The 25082-nt window shown below is 42.7% G+C and overlaps 2 protein-coding genes across 2 annotated transcripts in view; both read left to right on the forward strand.

Annotated features, from left to right (window-relative positions):
- The window catches only part of CAGE1 (cancer antigen 1), a 39668-nt gene extending 38702 nt beyond the window's left edge, over positions 1-966 (forward strand). Inside the window, exons 11-12 of the mRNA XM_069563105.1 lie at positions 244-274; positions 722-966. Coding sequence (XP_069419206.1) covers positions 244-274; positions 722-763 — 73 coding nt within the window. The 3' untranslated portion in view covers positions 764-966. The remainder of the gene's footprint in view (positions 1-243; positions 275-721) is intronic.
- A 6284-nt stretch (positions 967-7250) lies between these two features.
- On the forward strand, positions 7251-24056 carry SSR1 (signal sequence receptor subunit 1). Its single transcript, XM_069563104.1, has 8 exons — positions 7251-7601; positions 10074-10186; positions 12887-12974; positions 14432-14694; positions 16454-16530; positions 17297-17375; positions 18770-18863; positions 21808-24056. Exons 1-8 carry the CDS (start codon positions 7523-7525, stop codon positions 21873-21875), a joined length of 861 nt encoding a protein of 286 aa, XP_069419205.1. The 5' UTR covers positions 7251-7522; the 3' UTR covers positions 21876-24056.
- The last annotated feature ends 1026 nt before the right edge of the window (positions 24057-25082 follow it).

Raw genomic sequence — 25082 nt, forward strand, 5'->3', positions numbered from 1 at the left:
TATGAAATCTCATAATCTGCTATGTTATTAATAGAAGACCCTCAGCTCTCAGTATTCGATGCTACAAGGTGTATGCCCAAACCCTAAGGGGTTGATTAGGACCATCGTAGGATGTTAAAATGGAACTCTCTCTGGCCCAGTTCCTAAGGTGCTAATTCGACATTTACCAGTTCTCTGTTTTAACCCTCCTCCACTCCCACCTGTTTCTGTTTTGTTTGACATTATTCTTTCTGTTTCCTGCAGACCGAGAAGTCATCCGAAGCTCCTGACCGTGGTAGGTCATACTGATTGATGATCATTATAAAGAATGCGATATTTCCATGTCATTGTCAAATTACACAAGATTAAATAAGAGTTCCTAAAGTTATATTTCAGTAATGTTCAGCACAGCTTACCCCTCGGCCCCAGATAAGGGCCTCTGGGCTGTGATTACAGTTGGTCCCGCAATTGGAAGCTCCTCCCTTAATTGTATTAGTTCCCTCGATGTCCCAATGGTTTGAAACAAAAATGTTGATTAAAATATAGTATTAGTATTATCTGTGGAGTTTGTCTGTAGGTTTTCCTCACACCTGTTTTTTGGTATGTAATCAAGAACGCACTGTTTATGGAATAGGAGTTCTGTATGTGATCAAGAATTCCACATGTAATCAAGAGTTAGCTCTTCTGTTCCCAAATGTCTGTCCTGCAAACTTAAGAAATATTTTTTTCCTTTCATTTTTAGATGCCAGTTATTTTAGAAGGAAGTAGAAATGATTTAGATTAAACAGAACTGAAGATTAACAGTTAATCATTTTTGTCAGCCTCTCCAGGAGCAGAGTCATTACTGAGTACTGTACCCAGATCAATCCACACAAATGATACATTAAAATCTGTATAAGTAGTGAAACTTTACAATCCAAAAAAAGTGATTATTTTTCTTCTAGTTTCTTCCTGTGAACAATCAAATAGATTCTAATATAACATAAACAAGTGAATACAGTGTCTTCTATTCTGAATATCTGCCAATTTTCATTCTTACAGCACACCAGTCTTATATTATTGTTGTTTAGACGTTAAGTCATGTCTGACTCTTTGCAACTCCATGGACTGTAGCCTGCCAGGCTCCTCTGACCATGAAATTCTCCCAGCAAGAATACTGGAGTGGCTTGCCATTTCCTTCTCCAGGGGACCTTCCTGACCCAGGGAACCTTCCTGACCCAGGGATCAAACCCACGTTTCCTGTATTGGCAGGTGGATTCTTTACCACTGAGCCACCAGGAAAGCCTATTGCCAGGCCTTTAATAACATTATGAAATTGTTCTCTTATCTCATCCCAACTCTTTTTTCCTCTCTGGCCAGGCACACTCTCCCTACTATCAATCAAATTTAAAAAGACTAACGCTGAAATCGTTTGGAATTAAAACCCAGGTGGCAGGAGATCTCACCCTTGTAACTTCCACCTTAACATATTTTGAGGAATTAGTTCTGAGTTTAAAAAAATGAACCAGAGAAGCTGATTTTGTAATATGTATTGGAAAAATGAATGTACATAACAAATATATTATCTTTTTGATAAATCCCAGAGCCAGGGTGGAGGTATAATTATTGAATAAAGATATACCTTGAATGGAGGGGAAGAAATTATTTTATCTCACTGAAATGAGCTTTGCACTTAAATTAGGCAGGTAAGTACAAGGGGGAAATACATGGAGAATCTATATCTGGCCCCAAAGGAAGTGATGAATAATTTTTAAAAAGTATTATTATTGATATTATTTTTGTTGAGGAATTTTATAAGATATCTTATATGAATGTTGAAACAAAGTTAATTTCTCAAATTTAAGAAGTTGCAATACACTTTAAGACAAACCGTCAGAGATGCACAGGAAGTTGCACCTATAATCATGCTTCATTTGAAAAATGTAAGCCCTGAAAGCTTGGGAAGTGATCAAGTCTTAAAAAGAAACATTATTATTAGTTCCATGGGGTTCTCTAGGGAAAGTTGAGGTGTGCTACAAGAAAGACAAACATTGCGATGGCTAACACAGCATCTGGAATCTGCACACACATGTGGTGAGATCTTTGGAAGGGACGGGTTAACACAGGCTGTCCACGAGCAGGGCTGTGTGCCCAAGTGCTGCACTCGCCACGTGTGCTATTAGGTGTCCATGACCTCTACCTCCAGGCTGTCTCACAGCTAACACACCTCCTTTGGCACATGGCTCAGGGATGTAGCATCTAACCCAGGGCTTCTCCCTATAAACATTTAGTGACTTTCAACAAACCATGTGAACACCCTCTGTGTTAGATGCCACAGTGAAAGTGAAAGTCACTCCGTTGTGTCCAACTCTTTGCGACCCCATGGACTGTCCATGGAATTCTCCAGGCCAGAATACTGGAGTGGGTAGCCTTTCCCTTCTCCAGGGGATCTTCCCAATCCAGGAATCGAACCAGGGTCTCTGACATTGGAGGTAGATTCTTTACCAACTGAGAGATGCCAAAGGTACCATGAAAAGCCAGGCAGAGATGGCCAAGGACCACACGATGTATGGGGGAGATGGACAGTGACTCTTCTCTGGGTTGGCACATGGGTCTGGCCCTCTGGGATGCTCTAGAAGCATAGATGAATTGGCCCTGGACTAGATGATGAGAAAACCTCAGGGCAGGTTTTACAGAAGTGATGATGCCTGAGCCCGATCCTTCTCGCTGACTAAATGTTCCCCCGGTAGACAGAAGAGGAAGCTCCTCTCACGTAGCACAGCAGCCCAAGGTACCCTGTGATACTTTCTGAACCACAGGTAAAATCTAAAACCTGCCTTCTTCATACAGCAGGAGATGACCATGATCATCAATAATCTTCCGTGCCACTTGAAGAAATGTGAACCTTGTCCTTGTGAGAAGCTCTGAGCGATTTTACGTGGAGGAGTAATGTAGTCGATTATGCATTTTGAGGGACTTCCCTGGCGGTCCAGTGGTTAGGACTGCACGTTGTCACTGCCAACGGCCTGGGTTCAATCCCTAGTTGGGGAACTAAGACCCACAAGCCATGCAGCATGGCCAAAAAAAAAACCATTATGCATTTTGGATAGTGATGTATGAAGTGTAATGATGGTGGGTGATGCTAGAACCAAAAGTACCAGATAAGATGCTACAAGAAAAATGGAGGACAGAAACAAAAATAGTGACAGAGGAAACAAAAGGGAAGTTACGTATGTAAAGCGATTTCAAAGACGAATGAAAAGCATAGGTGATCTTTAGCTCTGAGAGTGAAACAGGGAGGCGGTTAGGATGTCCTCGCTGGGTGAAAGAACACAGAAGTCTTTGCTTGCATATAATAAACGTAACTTTTTTTTGCTTGATAGTTTTTCACTTCTTATTAGGTCTACAGTTGAACTTAGATTGCAAATTTGTGAAGGAAAGATGTCACTTGTAATAGTACAACAAATGCAACAGATATTTTCTGAGTTACCACTAATGTCAGGCTGTTCTATATCATTGACTAAAGGTACAAAAATCCCTGGTCCCAACATGTGACAGACAGGCGATGTAATAAACTGTATATTGTGTTAGAAGACAAAAGGAGGTATAAAAAAAAAAGGAGAGAGAACAGAGAAAAGAAATTGAGAGTGTAAGGGAAGGGCTGGGGGTTGTAATTTTAAGCTGGGAGTGAGGGTGAGCCTCACTGGGGAGGTGGTCCTTGAGCTAAGGCTTAAGACCAGGAGAAAGTTCTTTAGCTACTCTGCTACCTGGGGGAACATCCAGAACAAAAACCAGGGTTTAACAGACAGCATCTAATGATGCTGAGGGAAATCTTAAGAAATCAAAGAAAAAGAAAGCTCTGCTCGTAAACAAATTCCAAGGAAGTAAAATAACAGAAGAGGAGACTCCACGGTGAGTTTGCCTGAGCTGTAACAATGGGAATAACCAGGGTGCAGTATATTTCTGGAAAACACAGATCTTCAAGGAGGCAGATAAGGAAGCAAGAGAGAGAAAACATAGAGGTGTGGGGATCCCGCGAGAGGGAGGGCTCTGGGTTAGTACCCAGGGAACGCTGCTCATTACAGGGAGAGGGAAATGGCAACAGTGCAGAATTCGTGGGTACCCAGATCAGGGCTAGGATTTTACTTCAGTGAGTCATAGGCTACTGCTTCTTATTTTTGCACCAGTTGGACAGTCACACAGATCTCTCTATTTTCTGTTTGTATGATCTGTTTTCACATCAATCCCACCCCAAGAAGGCACACTTTGTCCCTGTTGCACCTTTAGTGGCTGTCTAAAATTCCAGTCCCAAATAAAAGTTTATCAGTAACCATTTAATAATAAAACTAGAGTCAGAGTCCCAGTTTAAGCCTAAACTGCATTATCCTCATATGTTCAGCCTCTGGAGAAACACATCCTGAGACCTGGAGCCACAGACCAGTTCAAAAACATCAATTCTTTGGCACTTGGCTTTCTTTCACATCCATACATACTCAACTCTCACATCTACACATGAAGACTGGAAAAACCAGAGCTTTGACTAGATGGACCTCTGTTGGCAAAGTTAATGTCTCTGCTTTTTGGTATGCTGTCTAGGCTGGTCATAACTTTTCTTCCAAGGAGCAAGTATGTTTTAATTTTATGGCTGCAGTCACCATCTGCAGTGATTTTCGGGCCCAAGAAAATAAAGTCTGTCACTGTTTCCATTGTTTCCCCATCTATTTGTCATGAAGTGACGGGATTGGATGCCATGATTTTAGTTTTTTGAATGTTTAGTTTTAATCCAGCTTTTTCACTCTCCTCTTTCACTTTCATCAAGAAACTCTTTAATTCCTCTTCACTTTCTGCCATAAGGGTGGTATCATCTGCATATCTGAGATTATTGATATTTCTCCCAACAATCTTGATTCCAGCTTGCGCTTCATCTAGCCTGACATTTCCAATGACATACTCTGCATATAAGTTAAATAAGCAGGGTGACAGTGTACAGCCTTGAGGAACTCCTTTCCCAATTTGGAATCAGTCCATTGTTTCATGTTTGCTTCTGACTGTTGCTTCTTCACCTGCATACAGGTTTCTCAGGAGGCAGGTAAGGTGGCCTGGTATTCCCATCTCTAAGAATTCTACACAGTTTGTTGTGATCCACACAGTTAAAGGCTTTGGCATAGTCAATAAAGCAGAAATAGACGCTTTTCTGGAATTCTCTTATTTTTTTCTATGACCCAGCAGATGTTGGCAACTTACCTCTGGTTCCTCCGCCTTTTCTAAATCCAGCTTGAACATCTGAAAGTTCTTGGTTCACGTACTATTGAGGCCTGGCTTGGAGAATTTTGAGCATTGCTTTGCTAGTGTGTGATATGAGTGCAATTGTGTGGTAGTTTGAACATTCTTTGGCATTGCCTTTCTTTGGGATTGGAATGAAAATTGATCTTTTCCAGTCCTGTGTCCACTGCTGGAATCAGACTGCCAGGTTCAAATCTTAGCATCTGCCACTAGACTAGCTTTTAAGCCTTGGGGAAGTTCCTAAGCTTAATGTGTCTCAGTTAACAATACCCAGCTTATAAATATTTTCAGCGATTGAATGACAGGGATTGGCAACAGTGAGCACACTAAGGGTTAGCTTGTTTCATCATCCCTGTGACTTCTCCGGAAGGTCTCGTCCACTGGTACCTGGAGTTCACATTGTTTGACTGCATGACATACCGGATGGCTGGCAGCAACCCAAAGTCCACACGAGAAGAGAAGCAAAGAGTACAGCCACTGCTGCCTGCATCATGTATTTCCTAAACGCTTGCTCTATGGTAGGCACTGTACTAGGTGACTTCTAGCACTGGACTGTCAGGTAAGAATTTAAGAACTGTCACTGTTTAACTGTGGACGAGGGTGTCTGCAAGGGTCGGGGGGGGGGGGGTTGTGCAGAAACAATATTTTCCAATGTGTATTTTTTATGCTTTGTATTTTTTTTAACAATTATATATTCCAAAGCATGTTCTTGCTTTTCAGTGCCACACACAGGCAGTTCAGTCAGTCAATTCAATCACTCAGTCGTGTCCAACTCTTTGTGACCCCATGAACCACAGCACACCAGGCCTCCCTGTCCATCACCAACTCCTGGAGTTTACCCAAACTCATGTCCATTGAGTCTGTGATGCCATCCAACCATCTCATCCTCTGTCGTCTCCGTCTCCTCCTGCCCTCAATCTTTCCCAGCATCAGGGTCTTTTCCAATGAGTCAGCTCTTCGGATCAGGTGGCCAAAGTATTGGAGTTTCAGCTTCAACATCAGTCCTTCCAATGAACACCCAGGACTGATCTCGTTTGGGATGGGCTTGTTGGATCTCCTTGCAGTCCAAGGGACTCTCAAGAGTCTTCTCCCACACCACAGTTCAAAAGCATCAATTCTTTGGCACTCAGCTTTCTTTATAGTCCCACTCTCACATCCATACATGACCACTGGAAAAACCATAGCCTTGACTAGACGGACCTCTGATGACAAAGTAATGTCTCTGCTTTTTAATATGCTGTCTAGGTTGGCCATAACTTTGCTTCCAAGGAGCAAGCGTCTTTTAATTTCATGCCTGCAGTCACCATCTGCAGTAATTTTGGAGCCCACAAAAATAAGGTCTGACACTGTTTCCCCATCTATTTGACGGGACCAGATGCCATGATCTTAGTTTTCTGAATGTTGAGCTTTAAGCCAACTTTTTCACTCTCCTCTTTCACTTTCATCAAGAGGCTTTTTAGTTCCTCTTCACTTTCTGCCATAGGGTGGTGTCATCTGCATAGCTGAGGTTACTGATATTTCTCCTGGCAATCTTGATTTCAGCTTGTGCTTCTTCCAGTCCAGCGTTTCTCATGATGTACTCTCCATATAAGTTCAATAAGCAGGGTAACAATATACAGCCTTGATGTACTCCTTTTCCTATTTGGAACCAGTCTGTTGTTCCATGTCCAGTTCTAACTGTTGCTTCCTGACCTGCATAAAGGTTTCTCAAGAGGCAGGTCAGGTGGTCTGGTATTCCCATCTCTTTCAGAATTTTCCACAGTTGATTGTGATCCACACAGTCAAAGGCTTTGGCATAGTCTGTAAAACAGGCAGTTCATGTTCCTTATATTAAGCGGCATTACTCTTCAATTGCACAAAGACTTCCAAGCTGATCGTTAGTCAAATAAAGGAACCGTTAACTGGGAGGGAGGGATGGAAAGGCGCGGTGAGCGGCAAAAGCGGAGGTTGCCGGTAGCCCTTGGCCGTGATGGGAGGAGGACTCTCGCGGGATCTCGGAGATGTCGCGGGAATCTCGGAGGGCCTACCAACCTGTCACGTGACTCCCGGGGCCTCCTGCGCTCCCCCACCGCTCGGACCGAGCAGCCACGTCGGGAAGGAGCCTGGCGAGGGCCACGCATGGTGCGTGCCCCGCCCCTCTCACGTAGGAGGGGCGTGACGAGGGCCGTGCGCGGTGCGTGTCCCGCCCCTCCCCCAGAGCCCGGATGAAGAGTAACGCCATTCGCGCCGGAGCGGCTGAGGGTTCTCGCGTTCGGGCTCTGGACGCCGGAGCGGCCGCGCTATGAGGTCCCTCCGCCGCCTGCTGCTGCTTCTCCTGCTGGTATTCCCCGCCACCCTCCTGCTCCGAGGCAGCCCAGGAGGTGAGGCTGGGCCGTGGGTCGAGGGGCTCGGCCTGGTGGGCGGGAGCCGCCGTGGGACCAGGCAGGCGTGAGGCCGGAGGCTGCCGCGGCGCCCCCCGGGTCGGGGTACCCCCGGGGCTGGGGTCTCCTAGTCGGCCTCGCTCGGCGGCCTCTGGGCCCCATCCCCGCCTCCGGCGCGCAGTGCGGCCCGGCGCGCCAGGCCCCACCGAGGCCCGGTCCAGGCACGGAGGGGTCGGGGGCCTCGGGAGGCTCGGGCGCGCCGGGAGGCCCGGCTGGGCCGGGGCGAGGGTGGCGGGGGCGGCGGGGGCGGCGGGGGCGGCGGGCGGGCGGGCCGGAGCGCTCCGGGGCCGCTGACCGCCCGCGGCTGCCGCTCCGCCCCCTGCCCTGCCCTCCCCTCGGCGCTGAGCTGACGTGTCCCTGGCTTCCAGGCCCGGCGTCCTCATTCATTTGCCGAAACCCGGGTGTTTTCGGGCCCAGCCGCCCGTCCTAGCCTCGTGTATCAGCGCCGCTCTCTGCGTCCCCTGGTGTCTTGGTTTCACCAAACCCCCCGTGCTCGTCTGCCAGTGCACCCCTGCGCCCAGACGGGCTGAGGAATCCTTGGGCCTGTCCATTACTCCAGCCCTTCTTTTGCTCTCCTTTTATTGGTAACTTTTTTGTTTGTTCCTTGGATGCATTGCCTAGTCCTGAAAAAAAATGTAGTCTATTTCATTATTTAGGTGTATTCCCCACAGTTTATCTGGTGTGACAGTGAATAACAGGATGATAAAAAAGTGGAGACTTGGCTTCTTGCCCTGATTCTGTCTTGAACTGCAAGTTTCTCCATGGAATTTAGTCTGATCGTATGATCGCTAGAATTCTTTTTATTCTGTAAGTTTAAGCAAGCTGTGCGGCAAAATGGATGATAGTGACAGCCCTCCACGTGTTCTTTTTGCAAAGAAAAGTAAACTGACTGATTTCTGTTTAATGGATAGAAAACCAAGTGGAGAATTAACCACAGTTGTTAATTCATTTGCAGATTTAAGTAGGAATGCTTTTCCTTTAGGACTCGCTCTCCTGGTTGTTCTTTTTATTTTCTTGAGGAAAATTTGGTGATGGTATTTGTCTAGAATCTGGACTGTATTTTTTCTGGCTTTAGAACATTTTCTTAAGAAACATCAGTTTCTGGGTATCTTTGATTTTTTTTTTTTTTTGGTGCCTTAGGGTCTGTCTTTCGAAAGATGTTTTCTCTTAATTTTTCCAATAGAAAAATGTTAGATTTTTTTTAAGGCACAAAGTTGTTACTGGTTAGCATAAAAATGTTTAATAAATGTTGGGTGAACGCCATTTTATTTATTGAGAAGTCTTGAAATTTAAGTACAACTTTATTATGTCAGACCTAGATAGTCTTCCTATTAGTTTTATTTTAAATTATGAATGCACTGTTTCGGTTTGTTCAACAAGCAGTAGAAGCTGACTTTGAGTTCATGAAGTTCAGTGTTAACATTTGACTTAAATCTTAACTGCGGTAAGAACTCAGGGAGGTGGAGAAGGCTTGAAATGCAGAGTCCTTAGTATTTACTCTTTCTTCTGGGTTTTGCCGCGTGTGCACATGCTTCCTTTCCCTTTTCCCCCCGCTAGACTGAATTGCCACATCATCATTCTTTCTGAGAAGTGTTGGAAGAGTCTGTGAAACTTTGAAATTGCTTCTGAGGGCCTTGCCTGAAAGAGATTTAATGTGACATGTATTTTTGCCTATAAACTTAGCATTTATAATTTTTTGGCATTATAGTTATGTTTAACTTTCACTATGATTTCTAAGTGTAGGGATTATAAGAAGTATCTTAAAACATGTTTGAAGCTGTATGCAAAAATGAATTCATGCTTTTCTCAGTTCTCAACTCTGAAATTACCAATATAGTTTTTACTAAATCAAATGTATTTTATGAGAGCTAGTTTTTACCGTAGATGTCATACAGATGTTTGTTCCTTGGGGTTATATGCTATGAAGTGTTAAGAGCATTGAGCTGTTGTGAACCTTAATAAACAATCACTTGCCTAGATATTTAGATTGCTGTTTTCCCTTAGGCCTGGATTTTGGGGGGTTTTTTTTGGTTTGTTTTATATGGTTAATGATGGCTTAAATTGTAGAGCTTTTTAGTTTTAAAACAAACTTACTTTGTTACTTTTAATATGTTTAACAAAATTGCCTGAATTTATTTATTTGGCCTTTACGGCATCTGTAGTTTTAGCAGTTCATTTTTCTAGCTGCTTTTTAAAGTTAAACAGCATTTCCCACTAAAATTAATGTGCAGTTGGTAAGACTAGCAGTTAGATAAGATCATCTGAATGTTATGAGATGCCTTGTAATTTGGCATCGCTTGAGTGGACTGGGAGATTGAGTTATTCTGAGGGAAAATTTTTGTTGCCTTTAGAAAAGGAAAAGTTGGTATTCCAGAGTAAAGGCTAACTGCTTGTTTCATGTTTTACTGTTAGGCTCATTGGCAGTGGCTCAGGATCTTACAGAAGATGAAGAAACGGTGGAAGATTCTATAATTGAAGATGAAGACGACGAAGCAGAGGTGGAAGAAGATGAACCGACAGATCTGGTTAGTGCTGCCCTCGGTTTATTATATGTATCTAGTGTGTTTAGAAGTCCTCCTTTCTATAGACAAATATGGTATTAAACTGTTTGCCTTTAGAGGTTTGTGACTGGGATCAGAGTGGATTGAAGTTGGGAGAATGAGGCCAGTCACTGAGGATAATTCCTTAGTACTTTTTGGCAGAAGGAGGGAGACGTGAAACAGAAGAGTCCGAGGTGACATGGACAGGAGTCTCTAAGGCAACTGAGTAGGACCGCTGGACCAGTTGGTGGGTTTGGGACATACCCCGCTTAACTTTCCGGTCTTGGGCACCTTACCTTTCTGGGTCTTACTTTCCTCTTCTCTCCTTCCTCCCTCAATAAGCAGTGTATCTGTGAGTTCCTACAGTGTGCCAGGCGCTGTTCTGGATTCCCTGGGTGAGCAAGCCAGATAGCCTCTCTGTTCTCGAGGTCTTCATGCTCTTGGACAGTGTGTATGCGTTTTGCTGCCAGGGGGTGAGGAGCAGACAAAAAACAACGTGTAAACTATGTTCCATGAAGATTCCTCATAGAGAGAGGGCTTAGGAAAGATCGAGAAGTTGTCCAATTTTGAAGCTTTCACTGTATAATTACAGTAAGACAGCAGACATTGAGCTACAAGGTGGATCGTTGTGGTGTGCTCGGAGCTAAGAACTGGCGGGTGACGGTCAGGCAGAGTCAAGCATGACTCAGAAACTCACACTTTCACTCCACTCTAGCTTATTTTCTCTCCCAGACTACTGTAATTTATCCTAGGGAGAATCTTTTAACCACTCTCAAACTCCAAAATCAGTTTCTCTTTGAAGTCGTCACAACAGTGTGGTCTTTGATGTCAGAACGTGAAGGCCATCAGTGTGAACTCTGTCAAATAGAACCTGAGTTCTTCTGAATATATTACTAAGTAGCTTGTCTGCGTCTTTCCTTTCAGAGAGTTCTTACTCTCCTCTAAGGTGGGCCCTCCCCCCTTCTCCCTGTCTGGTCCTGTGGGATCTTGCTTATTACCCTCTTTCTTCCTGTGGCTTCAAGCGTTGATTTTTCTTGGTGACTTACTTCTGTTAAGGTCCAGACGTGCCCACACGCCTCCACTTCCTGTTCACCTTAAGTTGGTACAGGTTTCCTTTTTACCAGCACAGTTCTTAGAAGAGTGCTTTGTACAGCTCTCTCTTCTGCTCATTTCCCATTCGTTCTCACAGTGGTCGGTCAGCTCCCACGAATCTCGTGAACCTTCTTGCTGTGGTGCCAGTGGCCTGATGGCCGGGTTCCTGGCCTGGTCTCTGCCCTGAGCCTGTCCTGAGCGCCCCTCCTTGCTGGCCTTGTGGCCCTTCCGGGTTTTCTCAGTGCTGCTGCCGCTGCCTCCTCATTCTTTAATGCTGATGACCTCGTGGTCAGGTCGTAGGGTGATTCTGCCTGCCCCGCTGCCGCCGCTGCCTCCTCACTCCTTAATGCTCATGACCCCCGTGGTCAGGTCGTAGGGTGATTCTCTCGCTTCTCAAGTGTCTCCTTTTCCCTGCATTTGACAGTTTCTGGTTCCTGCCTTCTCTTAAGCATATGAGGTGGGTGTGGAGAAATTTTAAAATGTAAGATAGTTTTTGTTCTGTTGACCTTTTTAAAACAATGTTATTGCAATATAATTTACACATCATGATACTTTCTCATTTTAAGCATACGATTCAGTGATTAGTAAATGTTCTGAGTCGTGCAAATTTAATTGAATTTCAGGACATCTCCACCTCATTATGGGGCTTCCCTGGTGGCTCAGAGGGTAAAGTGTCTGCCTGCAATGCAGGAGACCTGGGTTTGATTCCTGAGTCAAGAACATCCCCTGGAGAAGGAAATGGCAACCCACTCCAGTATGCTTGCCTGGAAAGTCCCATGGACAGAGAAGCCTGGTAGACTACAATCCATGGGATCGCAAAAAGACACGACTGAGCGATTGCTTGCTGGCCACCTCATTATTTCCCTGGTCATGATTTTTTAAAGACCGTTTCTTCCAAGTGGTGTGCCGACTTCTCGCAGGGAGGTCGTTCTGTAAATTGGGATGGAATGACTCATAACCAGGCCTGGAGCAGGGGTGGCAGAAGGAGCCTGCGGGCCCGTGCCAGCGTGCCACCTCCTCCTTGTTGGCTCTGGCTGCTCGCCTCCTCCGCCTGCGGCTGCATGCTCATGGGGGAGACCTCGTGGTTCCCAAAGCTGAAAGGGTTTGATGTCTGAGTCCTCAGACCGGCCCCTCCTTTCCCCTTTGTTGGGGAGGGAATTGAAGACTGTGTTTGAGACTTCTTTTCTTGGAAAGTAGTATTCCTGGCATTTAAGGGGAAAAATTAATACTGTCCATTTTAACTAGAAATTATATGTCCTTTTGAAAAATACGGTTTTCAAAGTTTCAGACTTTATAGACAACTTACCCACTTGGGCTCTAGAACCTTGCAGTTCAGAGTGTAATCTAAATACCAGCTTCATGGGCATTTGCTGGATCCTTGTTAGAAATACAGACTCTCAGGCTTCACTCTCAGTTACAGTTGCAAAATCCCTGGGGGATCTATATGCACGTAACTGTTCATTCCACTACTGATCTCAGCACAGCCTTGGAGATCCAGTATACTAATATATTGTCCCAAATCCAGTGAAGCCACTCTTCTTAAATGATGCTGTGCTTTTCCCCGTAGTAATCCGTTTTCAACATTTCTTTTAGGCTGAAGATAAAGAGGAAGATGATGTGTCAGGTGAACCTGAAGCTTCACCAAGTGCCGATACGACCATCCTGTTTGTGAAAGGAGAAGGTGAGCGGGGATTGTGGTTGTAGTTCAGATACAGAAGTTTTTTAAATGACAAGCTCACTTTTCAGGGTAGCATTAATAATGATAAAGATCTTTATTTCTGCAAATATAGTGCAGACACACTTTGGGGAAAAAAACCTGCCTATATATGTATGAATACCTATATCTGTAAAGTATCATTTCTGGCTTTGAAACTAAGTGAAGTGAAGTTGCTCAGTCATGTCCAACTGTGTGACACCATGGACTGCAGCCTACCAGGCTCCTCCGTCCATGGGATTCTCCAGGCAAGAACACTGGAGTGGGTTGCCTTTTCCTTCTCCAGGGAATCTTCCTGAGCCAGGGATCGAACCCAGGTCTCCCACATTGCAGGCAGATGCTTTAACCTCTGAGCCACCAGGGAAGGGGAAAGTAAATACTATCCATTTTAACTAGAAATTAAATGTCCCCTTGAAAGATACTGTCTTTAAACTTTATCCAAACTGCCACAGTAAAATTAACATTCATATTTTGAGTATAAATACTAGTGAAATACTAAATCTTTTTTTAATTAAAGCCTGTGTTGCATTAGAAGAAAATAAATGGCTAACATTTATTGAGAGCCGACGTTTTGAGTATTTTGTGTGTGTTACTGAATCCTAACAGGAACCCCGAGAGAGAGAGTTGTTGAACTGACTGAGAGATCACTGCTTGCTCAAGGTCACTGTCTCAGTAAACAGGCTGTGAAGATGGTTTAGACTCAGGTCCATCTGGCCCCAGAGCCTGTGCTTCAGTGGATGAGTGGCTCTGTGGATGATCATTGAATACTTGCTATTGGAGAGTATTCATTTGAGGGGCCTTCTCAAGCTCTCTGCTGTATTCCTGTGTACGTTCCAGCTCTGTGTCTACAGAAAATGTGGTTTGATTGAGAGGTTTTTGTTTTCCTAGTTTCATCTTTGTAGCTGCCTCCGTGGGTCTTGACCTTCAGATCTGCGTTCTGAGTAACTGCCTAAAGTAGATAAGGGTGGTTTTTTTTTTTTTTTAAACATCTGACAGATGTTGCAGTTTGCAGGTGAATCTCAGGCGTCCCCTCCCTGTCGCTCTCCTGCCCACCGTTCGCACAACCAGCAGAGCCTGAGCGCGGCACCGCTGGTGAGCTCAGCACCGCGCCCGGCCGCCCTGGGGGCCCTGACTGCTGAGCACAGCGCCCGCTGCTCCTGGGGGCTTATTGGCAGCGGCCGGGGCTCCAGTCGAGGCGCTCAGTTGAGCTCTTCAGTTGGAACACTGGTGTGTCGACTAGGGTTTCAGCTTACACACAGCCTCCAGCCAGCTGCTGGAGCATGGCTGGAATGTTTTCCTGAAACAGGTTCCAAAACCAAGTCCATGCACAGCAGGAACGGGCCTCAGAATCCATTTGTAGTGTCTGCGTCTTTTGCGTCCTTCAAATGTTTTCTAACCTTCCTGTCTCTTTTTTTGTTTCGTAGATTTTCCAGCAAATAACATAGTGAAGTTCCTGGTAGGCTTTACAAACAAGGGTACAGAAGACTTTATTGTCGAGTCTCTCGACGCCTCATTCCGTTACCCTCAGGACTACCAGTTTTATATCCAGAATTTCACCGCTCTTCCTCTGAACACAGTCGTGCCGCCCCAGAGACAGGCAACCTTTGAGTACTCCTTCATCCCCGCAGAGCCCATGGGGGGCCGGCCCTTCGGTCTGGTCATCAACCTGAACTACAAGGATTTGAACGTAAGGCCTTCCTTAAGTTAGGGGCACATGAGGACAGTTGACGTCTAAGTGCTATTGTGTTTATTCATTCGAGTGCCTGTTTGGTGGTTGAAGTTGATGGGCAGTGGGCAGGCAAAGGTTGGTTACACACATCTCTGTCTTCGAGTCTGTAAGGCAGTGCGCCAGAGGAGTGTAAACAGATCACGGCATGACAAGTGCTGCGTCCTGGAGACGAGTGAGTGAGGGCTACGAAAGTTCTAGAAAGAGAGGAATCCACTGCCTCTTCAGGTGTTCATACATATTAAGTCATCTTTGTGCTTTTTGTCGCTTACATTTTGCCCATTTTACTACTACTCTGTGTAAGATTTAAGGACTTTCTGTGACTTTTTATGTCATTTTATACACTCATAAAATACAACTGAATATTTTTAGAATAGTAAAAAGGCTTACGGTGTATGAGACCCAGCTAGCCTCTCGGGTGCCTCTCAGATACTTTGCTCCACAGTGTAGGTGTGGCCAGTGAATGAATGAGAGAAGCCCTCTAGGACTTTGCTGCTGGGAGCTGACCTCTAGATGCCAGCTGTTACGTCGTCCTCCAGTTTAGAGCACATCTAAAAAGCTTTCAGGAAAGAAAATGTCATCCTTTCTGGAAGCTTATTGAACCTTTTCATCACCCTAGTGTCACTGTGTTTATCTTATGTCTGCGTCAAATTTCTGATGCTGCCATTAAGTTTTCCTCTTTTGTTTTTTTAAAACTACTTAGTAGAATGTGGGAAAGATTTTTCCATCTTTTTTTTTTTTTAAAGCTTCACCTCCCGGGCTTGCGTGATCTCAGTTCCCTGACCAGGCTTGAACCTGGGCCTCGGCATTGAGAGTGCCGAGTTGTAACCATTGTACTGCCAGGAATTCCCCTTCCTTATTTTCAAAGCAATGTACTAAGTTTCCTCACCGTTATAGCTTAGGAGCCTGAAGGATTATGTATTTCATCTTGTTTCTAAGCAGAATTAAACTTCATCCAAAAGCACGCCTGTAGGCTCAGTTCTCTTTGACTGTCTGTGTCATCTTGGTTTGCTAATCGAAAGACCTTGAAATAATACTTAAACCATTACAGTGCAACAGTAAATAGTGACAGTTTGGAAAAGCATTACCTCAGGGCTTCACACACAACACGGAGCACAGCTGTGTGTTGTCCCAGTGAGTCTCTCGTCTTTGAAAACTGGAATTGTATTGAGCTGACAAAAGTATTTCGAGACCACCAGAGAAAAAGATTTTGATACTGTGAGTGTCACTGATCGTTTGATGTAAATTGATTTCTAACCCATTGTCGGTATGGACTGGACTTTGGCTCAAGTCTAGTTCTTAAAACAAGGTCCTGCTGCAGAGTGCCTGTTCCACGCCTTTGCTTTCTTATCTGAAGGGGTACATACAACAGAAACCAGGGCTTCTAGCTGAAGAGTGTCCTGTGTTCTCTGCTTCCTTCTGTGTGTTTTTCTGTGTGTTCACTTCCCTGGTTTCTCACACACCATCCCACCCCCCACAAAGAAAGTGGATAATTTTAGCAAAGTTGGAGTCATTCTTTGTTTTGTAGGACAAAGTAACGTCATAATGTTGAGTCCCTGACATTGAATTATTACACTTATGTACAATTCTGTTAAGTTTTAGGATATCGTAAGTGATGAGAGAGCTGTAGTGTATGTTAGGATGACAATTTGAAGAAATTTTGTAAGCTTTCATTCTTCCAGTGCATTTCAGATTTTTGTGATTTATTTTTTCTTAACAGGGCAATGTTTTCCAAGATGCTGTCTTCAATCAAACAGTTACAATTATTGAGAGAGAAGATGGGTTAGATGGAGAAACGTAAGTGAGTTTTGCCAGATATAGATTTTGGTCTCAGAAGGCAGGACTGGGAGGCTCGTGTCTGTCATCCTGGTGTTTCATGGTGAAGATGGAGCCTGCTGTGGATGGGTTGAAATCTTGACCACTTAACTCCACACTTTAGATGATTCTCACAACAATGATTAATAACAACACGTTAGGAAAGGTAGTTAAAACTAACAAAAATTGATTTAGAAAGATAGTTCACTTTTTGTTCTTCCTGTCTTTAAATTGTTTTATAGTCACCAGCCTAATGGAAGTTGCATGCCTCCAAAATTGCTACTGCAAATATGTTAGGAGATTTTTATCTTGAAAAGTGTATTCATTGTGAATACCGAATCATTTTTCAGCATATACTTATGATTCACAAAGAGTAGTTTTTAAATAAAATCGTGCAAAATCTGATCTTTGAGGAACAAAACCTAATGCAGTTATTTTAACTGAGCTTAGAATAGAACAAATCATGAAGTAATTCATTGTAGATCACATTCCTTTTGGCAGAGTAGGAGGGAGACTAATTGACGTTAAAGATAAAGGTAAATTCATGAAACTATTACCTTCATCTTAGTTGAATTTAAAATATTTTACTCTTTTTTCCCCACACGTTGTTTGGAAAACACACGTTGTGTTAGAATTCTCATTGCAGTTGCCTCCCAGGTCTTCTGAGTTGAAGCGCGACTGTAGTTTTGATTAGCTGCGGTATTTCTTAGGAACTGAAGCGAGTTTCTGTCTTCTCCTTTGGCATCAGCATATTTATGTACATGTTCCTGGCGGGTCTCGGGCTGCTGGTTGTCGTTGGCCTTCACCAGCTCCTGGAGTCTAGAAAGGTAAACGCGCGTGAACTAAGCCGCTCCCATCACGGGTATTCCGAGGTCGGCCCGGTGCCCAGGACAGTCTCCATGTTTGTGCTTGCTTGCTCTCACTGTGGGTTTATAGATATACAGGTCTGTTACAGCTTTTTAAAATGAAGCTTGAAGATGAGACCTTGGGGGTATGTTTGGGTTTGTTCAGAATTTTCTGCCACATGCAGTTAATGGATATGTTATTTTACTTATTAGCCATGCAGCTTATTCTTGATCATAGGGCTGATTTCTAATTAGCGCTTAAATGAGTCTTGGTTTGAAGAAGAAAGTGAAATTGGCCAAATTCTGCTCTTGCTAGAGAAGTGACGTGTCAGTGTTGAAGGCCCTCATGTGGTCATGGTCTCCCAGCTTTGAATGCAGTGGTTAATTCTTCCCCTGCGTCCTCATCTCCCTCGCCTCCCCCAGTCAAACAAAAGCCCCCAAACAGAATAATCCATACTGTTCCTTTCAGTATGTAACATGGTTTGTGTCAAATATATTGATGTCCACTGGCTCCAAACAATTGCTAGATATTTTGGTTAATCATTATTTATTAAGCAATAAGTCAGGCAGTTAAATCTCTGATATTGGTAGTACATGTTAAGTCATTATCTTTTAAAGAGAAATAGTGCTTAAACGTTAATTTCCATCACTTTCATTACCTCACTTTCATAAAATCGTCAGCATTTTTGTATAAACTTATGTATTAGGGATAAACCATTTTTTTCAGTTGTCTTTCTGTGTATTCAGATCCAGTATTCAGACTGTGTAATTAATAATTCGGTTTCTTATGTAAATAACTAGATGGGGTTTTACTATTTTTTAAAGAATAGGATTGAAGAGAAGAGTTATGTCTCTTTTCTTTCTTGCAGTTTTGCTGCGAATACTCACGGAACAGAGTTTGAGGCTGTTAGCTTAACTGAGATTGCCTGTTTTTGTTTTATTTATACCAGCTATTTAAGTGTATTTAGATACAACGCAGGAATCTGCATGCAACATTTCAGTAATTATCCCACATTTTGTTGAATGTGAAAATAAATTTATTCTTAAGATTTCCAAAATGAGAAAAATCACTGGATAAATAGTTCTTACTTGGTCTACTGATTGTATTAACATATGGAGCTTTAGAGCAGAGGAAAAGGTCATTAATGACTGGAAATAAATAATTGTGAAGATTTATTCCTTATTCTTTGTAATTGCTGTGGACATGGTTTCCCCCTGTCTAGTTAAAAAAATAATTGAGGAATATGTTTTAGAACTAGAAGAGAACATGTTTATCAAGATATTTAAGCAGGTAGCGTGATAGAGGTCTTTTTTAAATTACAGTAATAAAACACCATAATGGAGCTCCTGTAACGTGGTATTTTTATATCTCTTAGCGCAAGAGGCCCATTCAGAAGGTAGAGATGGGAACCTCAAGTCAAAATGACGTTGACATGAGCTGGATTCCTCAGGAAACTCTGAACCAGATCAGTAAGTACTCAAACTTGGCTGGAAATTTTTCTCTTAAATGGAAGTAAGTGTCTTAGAGTCAGCAAAAAAAAGTGCCTGTTGATGCTACTTAGCACTTACCTTTTCATTACTTCTAGAGTCTAATATGAGTAATGAATGCTTTACATTTTTTCTGTGTACCGTGTTTACACTTTAGAAATGTTTCAGCATCTGCAGTTTGTGTACAGATGTGTGAGTTCTCTATATCCCTAACCTTTCCCTGTCTTTCTTTTCTTTCCTGTTGCTTCAGTGCAGAGTAGAAGAGGTGAGGCAATTAATTTTTTTAATGGTATTTGATGTAGTATTGAGAGCTCTTGTGCAGCATGTGAATGCCTTAAAATAAGTTTAATGAATGACAGTTTTCTACCACTGTTTATTAGGAAACGAACTGCCAGCTACCACTGTATTTGAAAGAATAAACCTATCATACTGCTTGATAGTTTAATATAATTCCAGTTTTTATTATATATGCAGTTGGTGAAATACTAGTATTTACAGAAGAATGTAGTGTTTTGGTTTTTTTTTTCTCTCTCTCTCCAGTGGTAAGTGGACTTTTTAAAAAACATTATAAAAGCAGTATGACCTCATTTTTTAAGGTGAAGACTTTCACGTCACCTGCCGGCTCCACCAGTCCCACTTTGCATGAGTTGCTGGTGTTCACGTGTTACTCTAGGCGGTTTCTACACACGCGTTGCTGCACGCCTGCTGCTCCTATGTCTGTGTTCACAGACGGGCTCGTGTGGCACACGGTTCTGCAGCCTGAGCTCTCGTGCCTTGGGTGTCTGTCTGTGGTGATCACTTACGTACTTACTTACCTCGTTTTTACCGACCGTATAGTATTCTTTTAAAGTTCTTTTATATAAATGTGTTAGGATTGATTAAGCCTGTTCTGTGTTGAAGGATAGAACAATTTCTGTTTCCAGGTTTTTTTTGTTCTTAAAATTAATCCTCCAATGAATGGCCCCAGACTCCTATTTTGCCCACTCTCCTACCCAGGATAATTTCCTAAAGGTAGAGTAGCTAGGTCTCAGCGTATGTGTCTCTCTGTGGAAAGTGTTCCAGTTCCCTCCCCAAAGGTAGTGTTCTCAGCAGGGTATGATATTTCCTGTTTCTCTTCTCTCTTACTAATCATGCTCTAGTGTTACCACATGTGTTAATCTAGCAGTATGCTATGGAATGGTACTTATTTTTCATTTACAGTTAAGAATGAGGCTTGGCTTCAGGCATCATGATTGGGCACTGCGTTTGGGTTTTGTCGGGGGTGGGGGAGTGGTGAGGCGGTGCTTTTCCTTTGGAGACGGAGAAACATATATGTATCAGTTTTCTTTGCTGAAATGAAACGCCGCTTTCTGGGCTTTTGCGGCGTTTGGAGCCACTTTCCCCAAAGCTGGATGACTCCAGGCCACTCTCTGGTTCATGTTTCTGCTGCTTAGCTGATGGCCAGACAGGTGGGTGGGCAAGGTTTTAGATTCACTGTTAAAGGTAAGCTGGATTGGGCTGTTCTACTGATGGAGTGAAGTTCTCGTTGAACAAATAGGCTTTGCAGCTTCTTAGAGACTTTTATCGTGTATTTCTGTGTTTAAAACTCTGCTGCAGGGGTTGACATTGGGAGTCAGTAATGACCATTTCATATCTATAGTAACAGCTGTGTCCATGTAAATGGCTGATTCTGAAGTATTGTTGTTGGTGGGGGTGGTGAACACTAATTAATTAGCTATTACTTACTTTTAAAAATAAAATAGAGGTGGAAAAGGCAATTAATTCATAGTCTGGCCTTTTTGAAAACCTGGTGAAAGTTCTGGGCTTTCTCCACCAGAAGGTGCGTCTGTGCTTGCTGTCAGGCACCGATTCCTGGAGCCCCTCATCACCAACCTGCCACCAAAGCACAGAGGCCAGCTCTCCTGTGACACTTCAGGCGCTTAATTCTTAAGTACAGTCTTTAAAAAAGAATTTTTAGCTTGTAAATATTCTTTGTAAACATTTACTATGTGTTTTTTATACTGGAAAGATACTTATAATTTGTAACTTACTCCATAAAGAACTTACATTCCTAATAGGTTAGGTGCTCCTAGAAAATAAAAAGGACCATGGTCAGAGAGAAGACAATCTTTTACTTTTTAAATAAACTTCAAGATGATGACTCCTATTGGATGAAAGTGAAAGGAACACCACCAGGTTGTGTTTGGTTTAATAGACCACACTAAGACTGATGTAAGAGGAAAGGCAAAATACTGCTTTCTGGAATAAAAATAGAATAGTTTTTAATTAGAAAAAAAATTAGAATAGTTTTAATACTGATATCCTGCATAATTTCCTCTAACCTGCTGCTCATTTCGGGTAAATTTGTGAAACTGCTGAAAATTGTGCCAAGTGCATGCTGTGTTTGTAAATACTGTCTTTGGTTTGTAACCAGTATCAATTGTTTATGCTGTTTGTAAAGATTGTCCTTTTGCAGGTATAAACATGCTCAGCTGTAGACTTTAGGAAGACTTTGCAATATCACTGTGACCAAGATTAGATCTTTTCCTGCCCTAGTTGCCAAAAGTTTTAATGGACAGACATAATGTCATATCAGTTTCAGGTATATAACTAATGATAGATGTTTGTATACACTGGGAAATGGTCACTGCAGTAAGCCTTGTTACCATCTGTCACCATACAAAATTACCCATAAAAGTTTGTGTGTGTGATGACGACCTGTAAGATTTACTTAGCAGCTGATAAGTATGTAGACTTTCATTTTGAGTTAACCTCTTGAAGGATTATTTGAAAGTTTAGTTTAAAAATCTGTACTGGATAAGAGACACTTTTTGTTGATGGTCTTGTGTGTGATTTTTTGAACTAAATGGTAAAATTGAAGAAAAATGCTATTGAATTTAACACATTTATATAGTCAGGCAAGTTAAAACTTTCTCTTTTCTTCCAGATAAAGCTTCACCAAGAAGGTTGCCCAGGAAACGGGCACAGAAGAGATCGGTGGGATCTGATGAGTAAATGTTCCTTTGTGCAACAATTCAGTCTTTACCTAACCCGCCCTAATGTTTTTCGGCCTGATGGGAATTAGTGCAGAGAAGCCATATCACCATAGAAGGCGGCTACTGCTTATGTGTGGACGGAGCAATCAGAGTCTATGGCGATCATATTGCTGAAAATGCACTGCATTTATTTTTCTAAAGTAACAAATTTGGTTTTTTTAAAACCTTTTAAATCTATGTGTGTGCGTGTGTGTGTATGTGAGCAGTTGGTCTTAGCAGAATCATTGCTGGCCTGCCTGAAGCAGCCTTTAGAATACTAAACGTGTGCACTGTCTCCTTTTGGGCATGTGCTGACATTTTCTCCCCACAGCTCAGCGCTTGCCCAGTATGATTGTAGAGGTCCTGCCTTGGACTGTTAACAGTTGTTTCTTGTTTAGAGTAGCTCACATCCCAACTGATGGCACAGATGTGCGTGGTTTTGCTGTTTTACGGCTGGTATTCTAAAGGCGCAAGCAGGAGCAGCTGCTTTAGCAGTAACGTTGTTGGGTATTTTGCTGCTGTTTACCTTAATGCACACCTTCAGAAACCTTCCCCAGTGAGTTAGGAATCTGGGGACCTCTAGCACCAAAATTGTGAAACATGAAAATTCTGGTTTTGATCCATAAAACCAATGTCACTGTCTTAAAAAAAAAAGAAAATGGTACATTTGTGGAAACTGAGTTCTTGTCCATTGTTCTATTTCTGACCCAAGAGATAGCTGTGGAATGGCTTGAGACCACTCTGGTTTTGTTTTTTTTTCCTAAGAGATCATTTTTCTCAACGGAAACGTCTTGCTTAAGAATCGTTGCCTTAGTCTACAGACTAAGCAAAGTTCTAGTAAGAGTTGGATAATTTTTAATGGTTAACCAGTTGTTTTCTATCTAATCTTTGGGGTCTTTTGGTTATTGATTTTTTTAAAAAAAAAGTTAATCTGAAAAACTCCAAAATCTTAAGCACTTAGAATCTCAAGACCAAAATGAATTGGACTTCATAAAATTCCTCTTAGTTCTCCTTGCCCTTGATGGTAAATGAAGTTTGACGTTGTCAGACTGGATAAGTACTAGAGTAATATAGTGTGAACAAATAAGAGGCTTTTCCCCTCTGTCTTTAAGCCATATTCTTCTACGTATATTTTGTAAGGAAATGGTAAATGAAGTTTTAGTAGCTGTTTTATTCCTTATCTGTCTTCATTATAATGAACTTAATCCCTCTTTATTATAATTCCCCCTACACTCTTGCTCACACAAGAAAATAACAGAAATGAAAAATCTTTCCAAGTTGCTTAAGTATTTAAACATCTGAGCCAAAGCTGACGTCAAGGAAACGAGTGACTGTATAGCTGTGAACCGCTTTGCGAGCGGGGCTGAGGTGTCGGATTAACTGCATTGGCTATGCTGAGCTGTGACTTTTCTGTGCCTGTGAAACAGTGTTTGAGTTTTTAATTGGGCTGTACGATCAATAGTTTACTTTGGAAAAGCTCTGTGAGCCCTAAGAAACTGCATGGTTTTTACTTTGATGTAATATAGAAGACCCTCCACCTTCGGAAGGAACATATTTCAAAACATTTTTGTGAATGTCCCAGGTTTGTGAAATTACAGGGATATAATGAAGTGAGGTGTAATACAAAATTCAGTGACTTCTACGGAGCATTTTATTGAATTCCTGGTGATACTTAGGCAGCGGCAAAGCCAGGCCCGGTTACGGGTGCCAGGCCTCTCACTCTTGAGTAACCTGCCTTATGTACTAGCCCTTCCACTTCTGAGGTCCAGATTAGCGCACGGAAATCATCTGTCATGTTTTATTTTCTTAGCATAGGTTGAGAACACTTGAAAATTCTTAAATCCTCAGATGCCAGGGGTCTCTGTAGCGTCAGTGTTTAGCAGAAACTAACTCCATAATGAATGGAATTCAATTCCACACATGGTTTGTTCAAGCACACTTAATAAGTAGCCTGTTTTTTTAAATGTCTTTTTTAAATGTAAATATTTGGATGACGCTTTTGTTTGTTTTGATACATTAATTTGCTGCACCAACCATGGTTTCAGAATTCACCTTTTGAACACCTTGGTTCCAGAGTCTGTAAAATGAACTGAGAGTCTTGTGTATCGAGCCTGTCACTGGGACTTGTGAGAGTAACGTGTTGATAAAGCATGGATCTCGCCTCACGTGTGCAGCTTATTTCACGGTCTGACTAAAGGGACTTGAGAGACTTCCCTCTCCCATGAACTCCGAGGTAGACGCCTGCGGAAAGGAGAAGTCAGAAGGGAAGGACCATTGACTTTAGTTTTTAATTTTAAGTAAACGTAAGAAAATAGTCACTTTGGTAGGAGAAAAAGGCACATTTAGACCTTAAAAAATTAAAAAGCCCCTGCCCTAAAGGCGTGCTTGCGTTCACAAGCCTGGAGCTGCGTTTCGGCTCTGTGGGGAAGCCGGAGTGGGGTGACCCCAGAGCCCTTCCTTAAGGACTGGTGGTGTTGCAGAGGAGCAGGCGTGGATAAGCGTGACGCATGCGGATCAGTGATCCCCCTTCCCTCGGCATGAGGGAAGGCTTATTTAGCTAGTGCGTTTAAGTGATGTGATTTTCCTTAACCAATGAACTTGGCAGTACACATCATTTCTACAGGATTTTGCTAAATTACACCCTTCCATTTAAAGACATTTCCAGATGTGAAGTAGTTTATCAGAGTTTTGGACAGCATCATTTATAACTGTAAAACCAGTAAATTCATTCTAATTTTGTTAAGTAAAATCCTGCTTTTCTTTGGACTAGCACCCCCAGCTTAGTGAAGAGCAGCCTGACTGCATAAATAAGGCCCTGCTTGTCTAGGGAGTGTTCTAGGTCCTGTTGTCAAGCTGATCTGTATCGGTAAGATCGTCATCCTTCCAAGAGAGCAGGCAGAAGTAGCAAAACTTGGGGCCTGACTTGCCAGCATCTGAATAATGTCTTCGGGATTCCTATGATTTTATCCTTTTACACAAAAGGCTGGACTTTAACAGTAATTACATAATCTGAAGTTTCAGACTTCGGAATCATGTAGGAATATGACTTCCCTGGTGGCTCAGCTGGTAAAGAATCTGCCTACAATGTGGGAGACCTGGGTTCCATCCCGGGGTTGGGAAGATCTCCTGGAGGAGGGAAAGGCTACCCACTCCAGTATTCTGGCCGGGAGAATTCAATGGACTATGT

The sequence above is a fragment of the Ovis canadensis genome, chromosome 20 (assembly GCF_042477335.2).
Source record: "Ovis canadensis isolate MfBH-ARS-UI-01 breed Bighorn chromosome 20, ARS-UI_OviCan_v2, whole genome shotgun sequence".
Taxonomy (NCBI): Eukaryota; Metazoa; Chordata; class Mammalia; order Artiodactyla; family Bovidae; genus Ovis; species Ovis canadensis.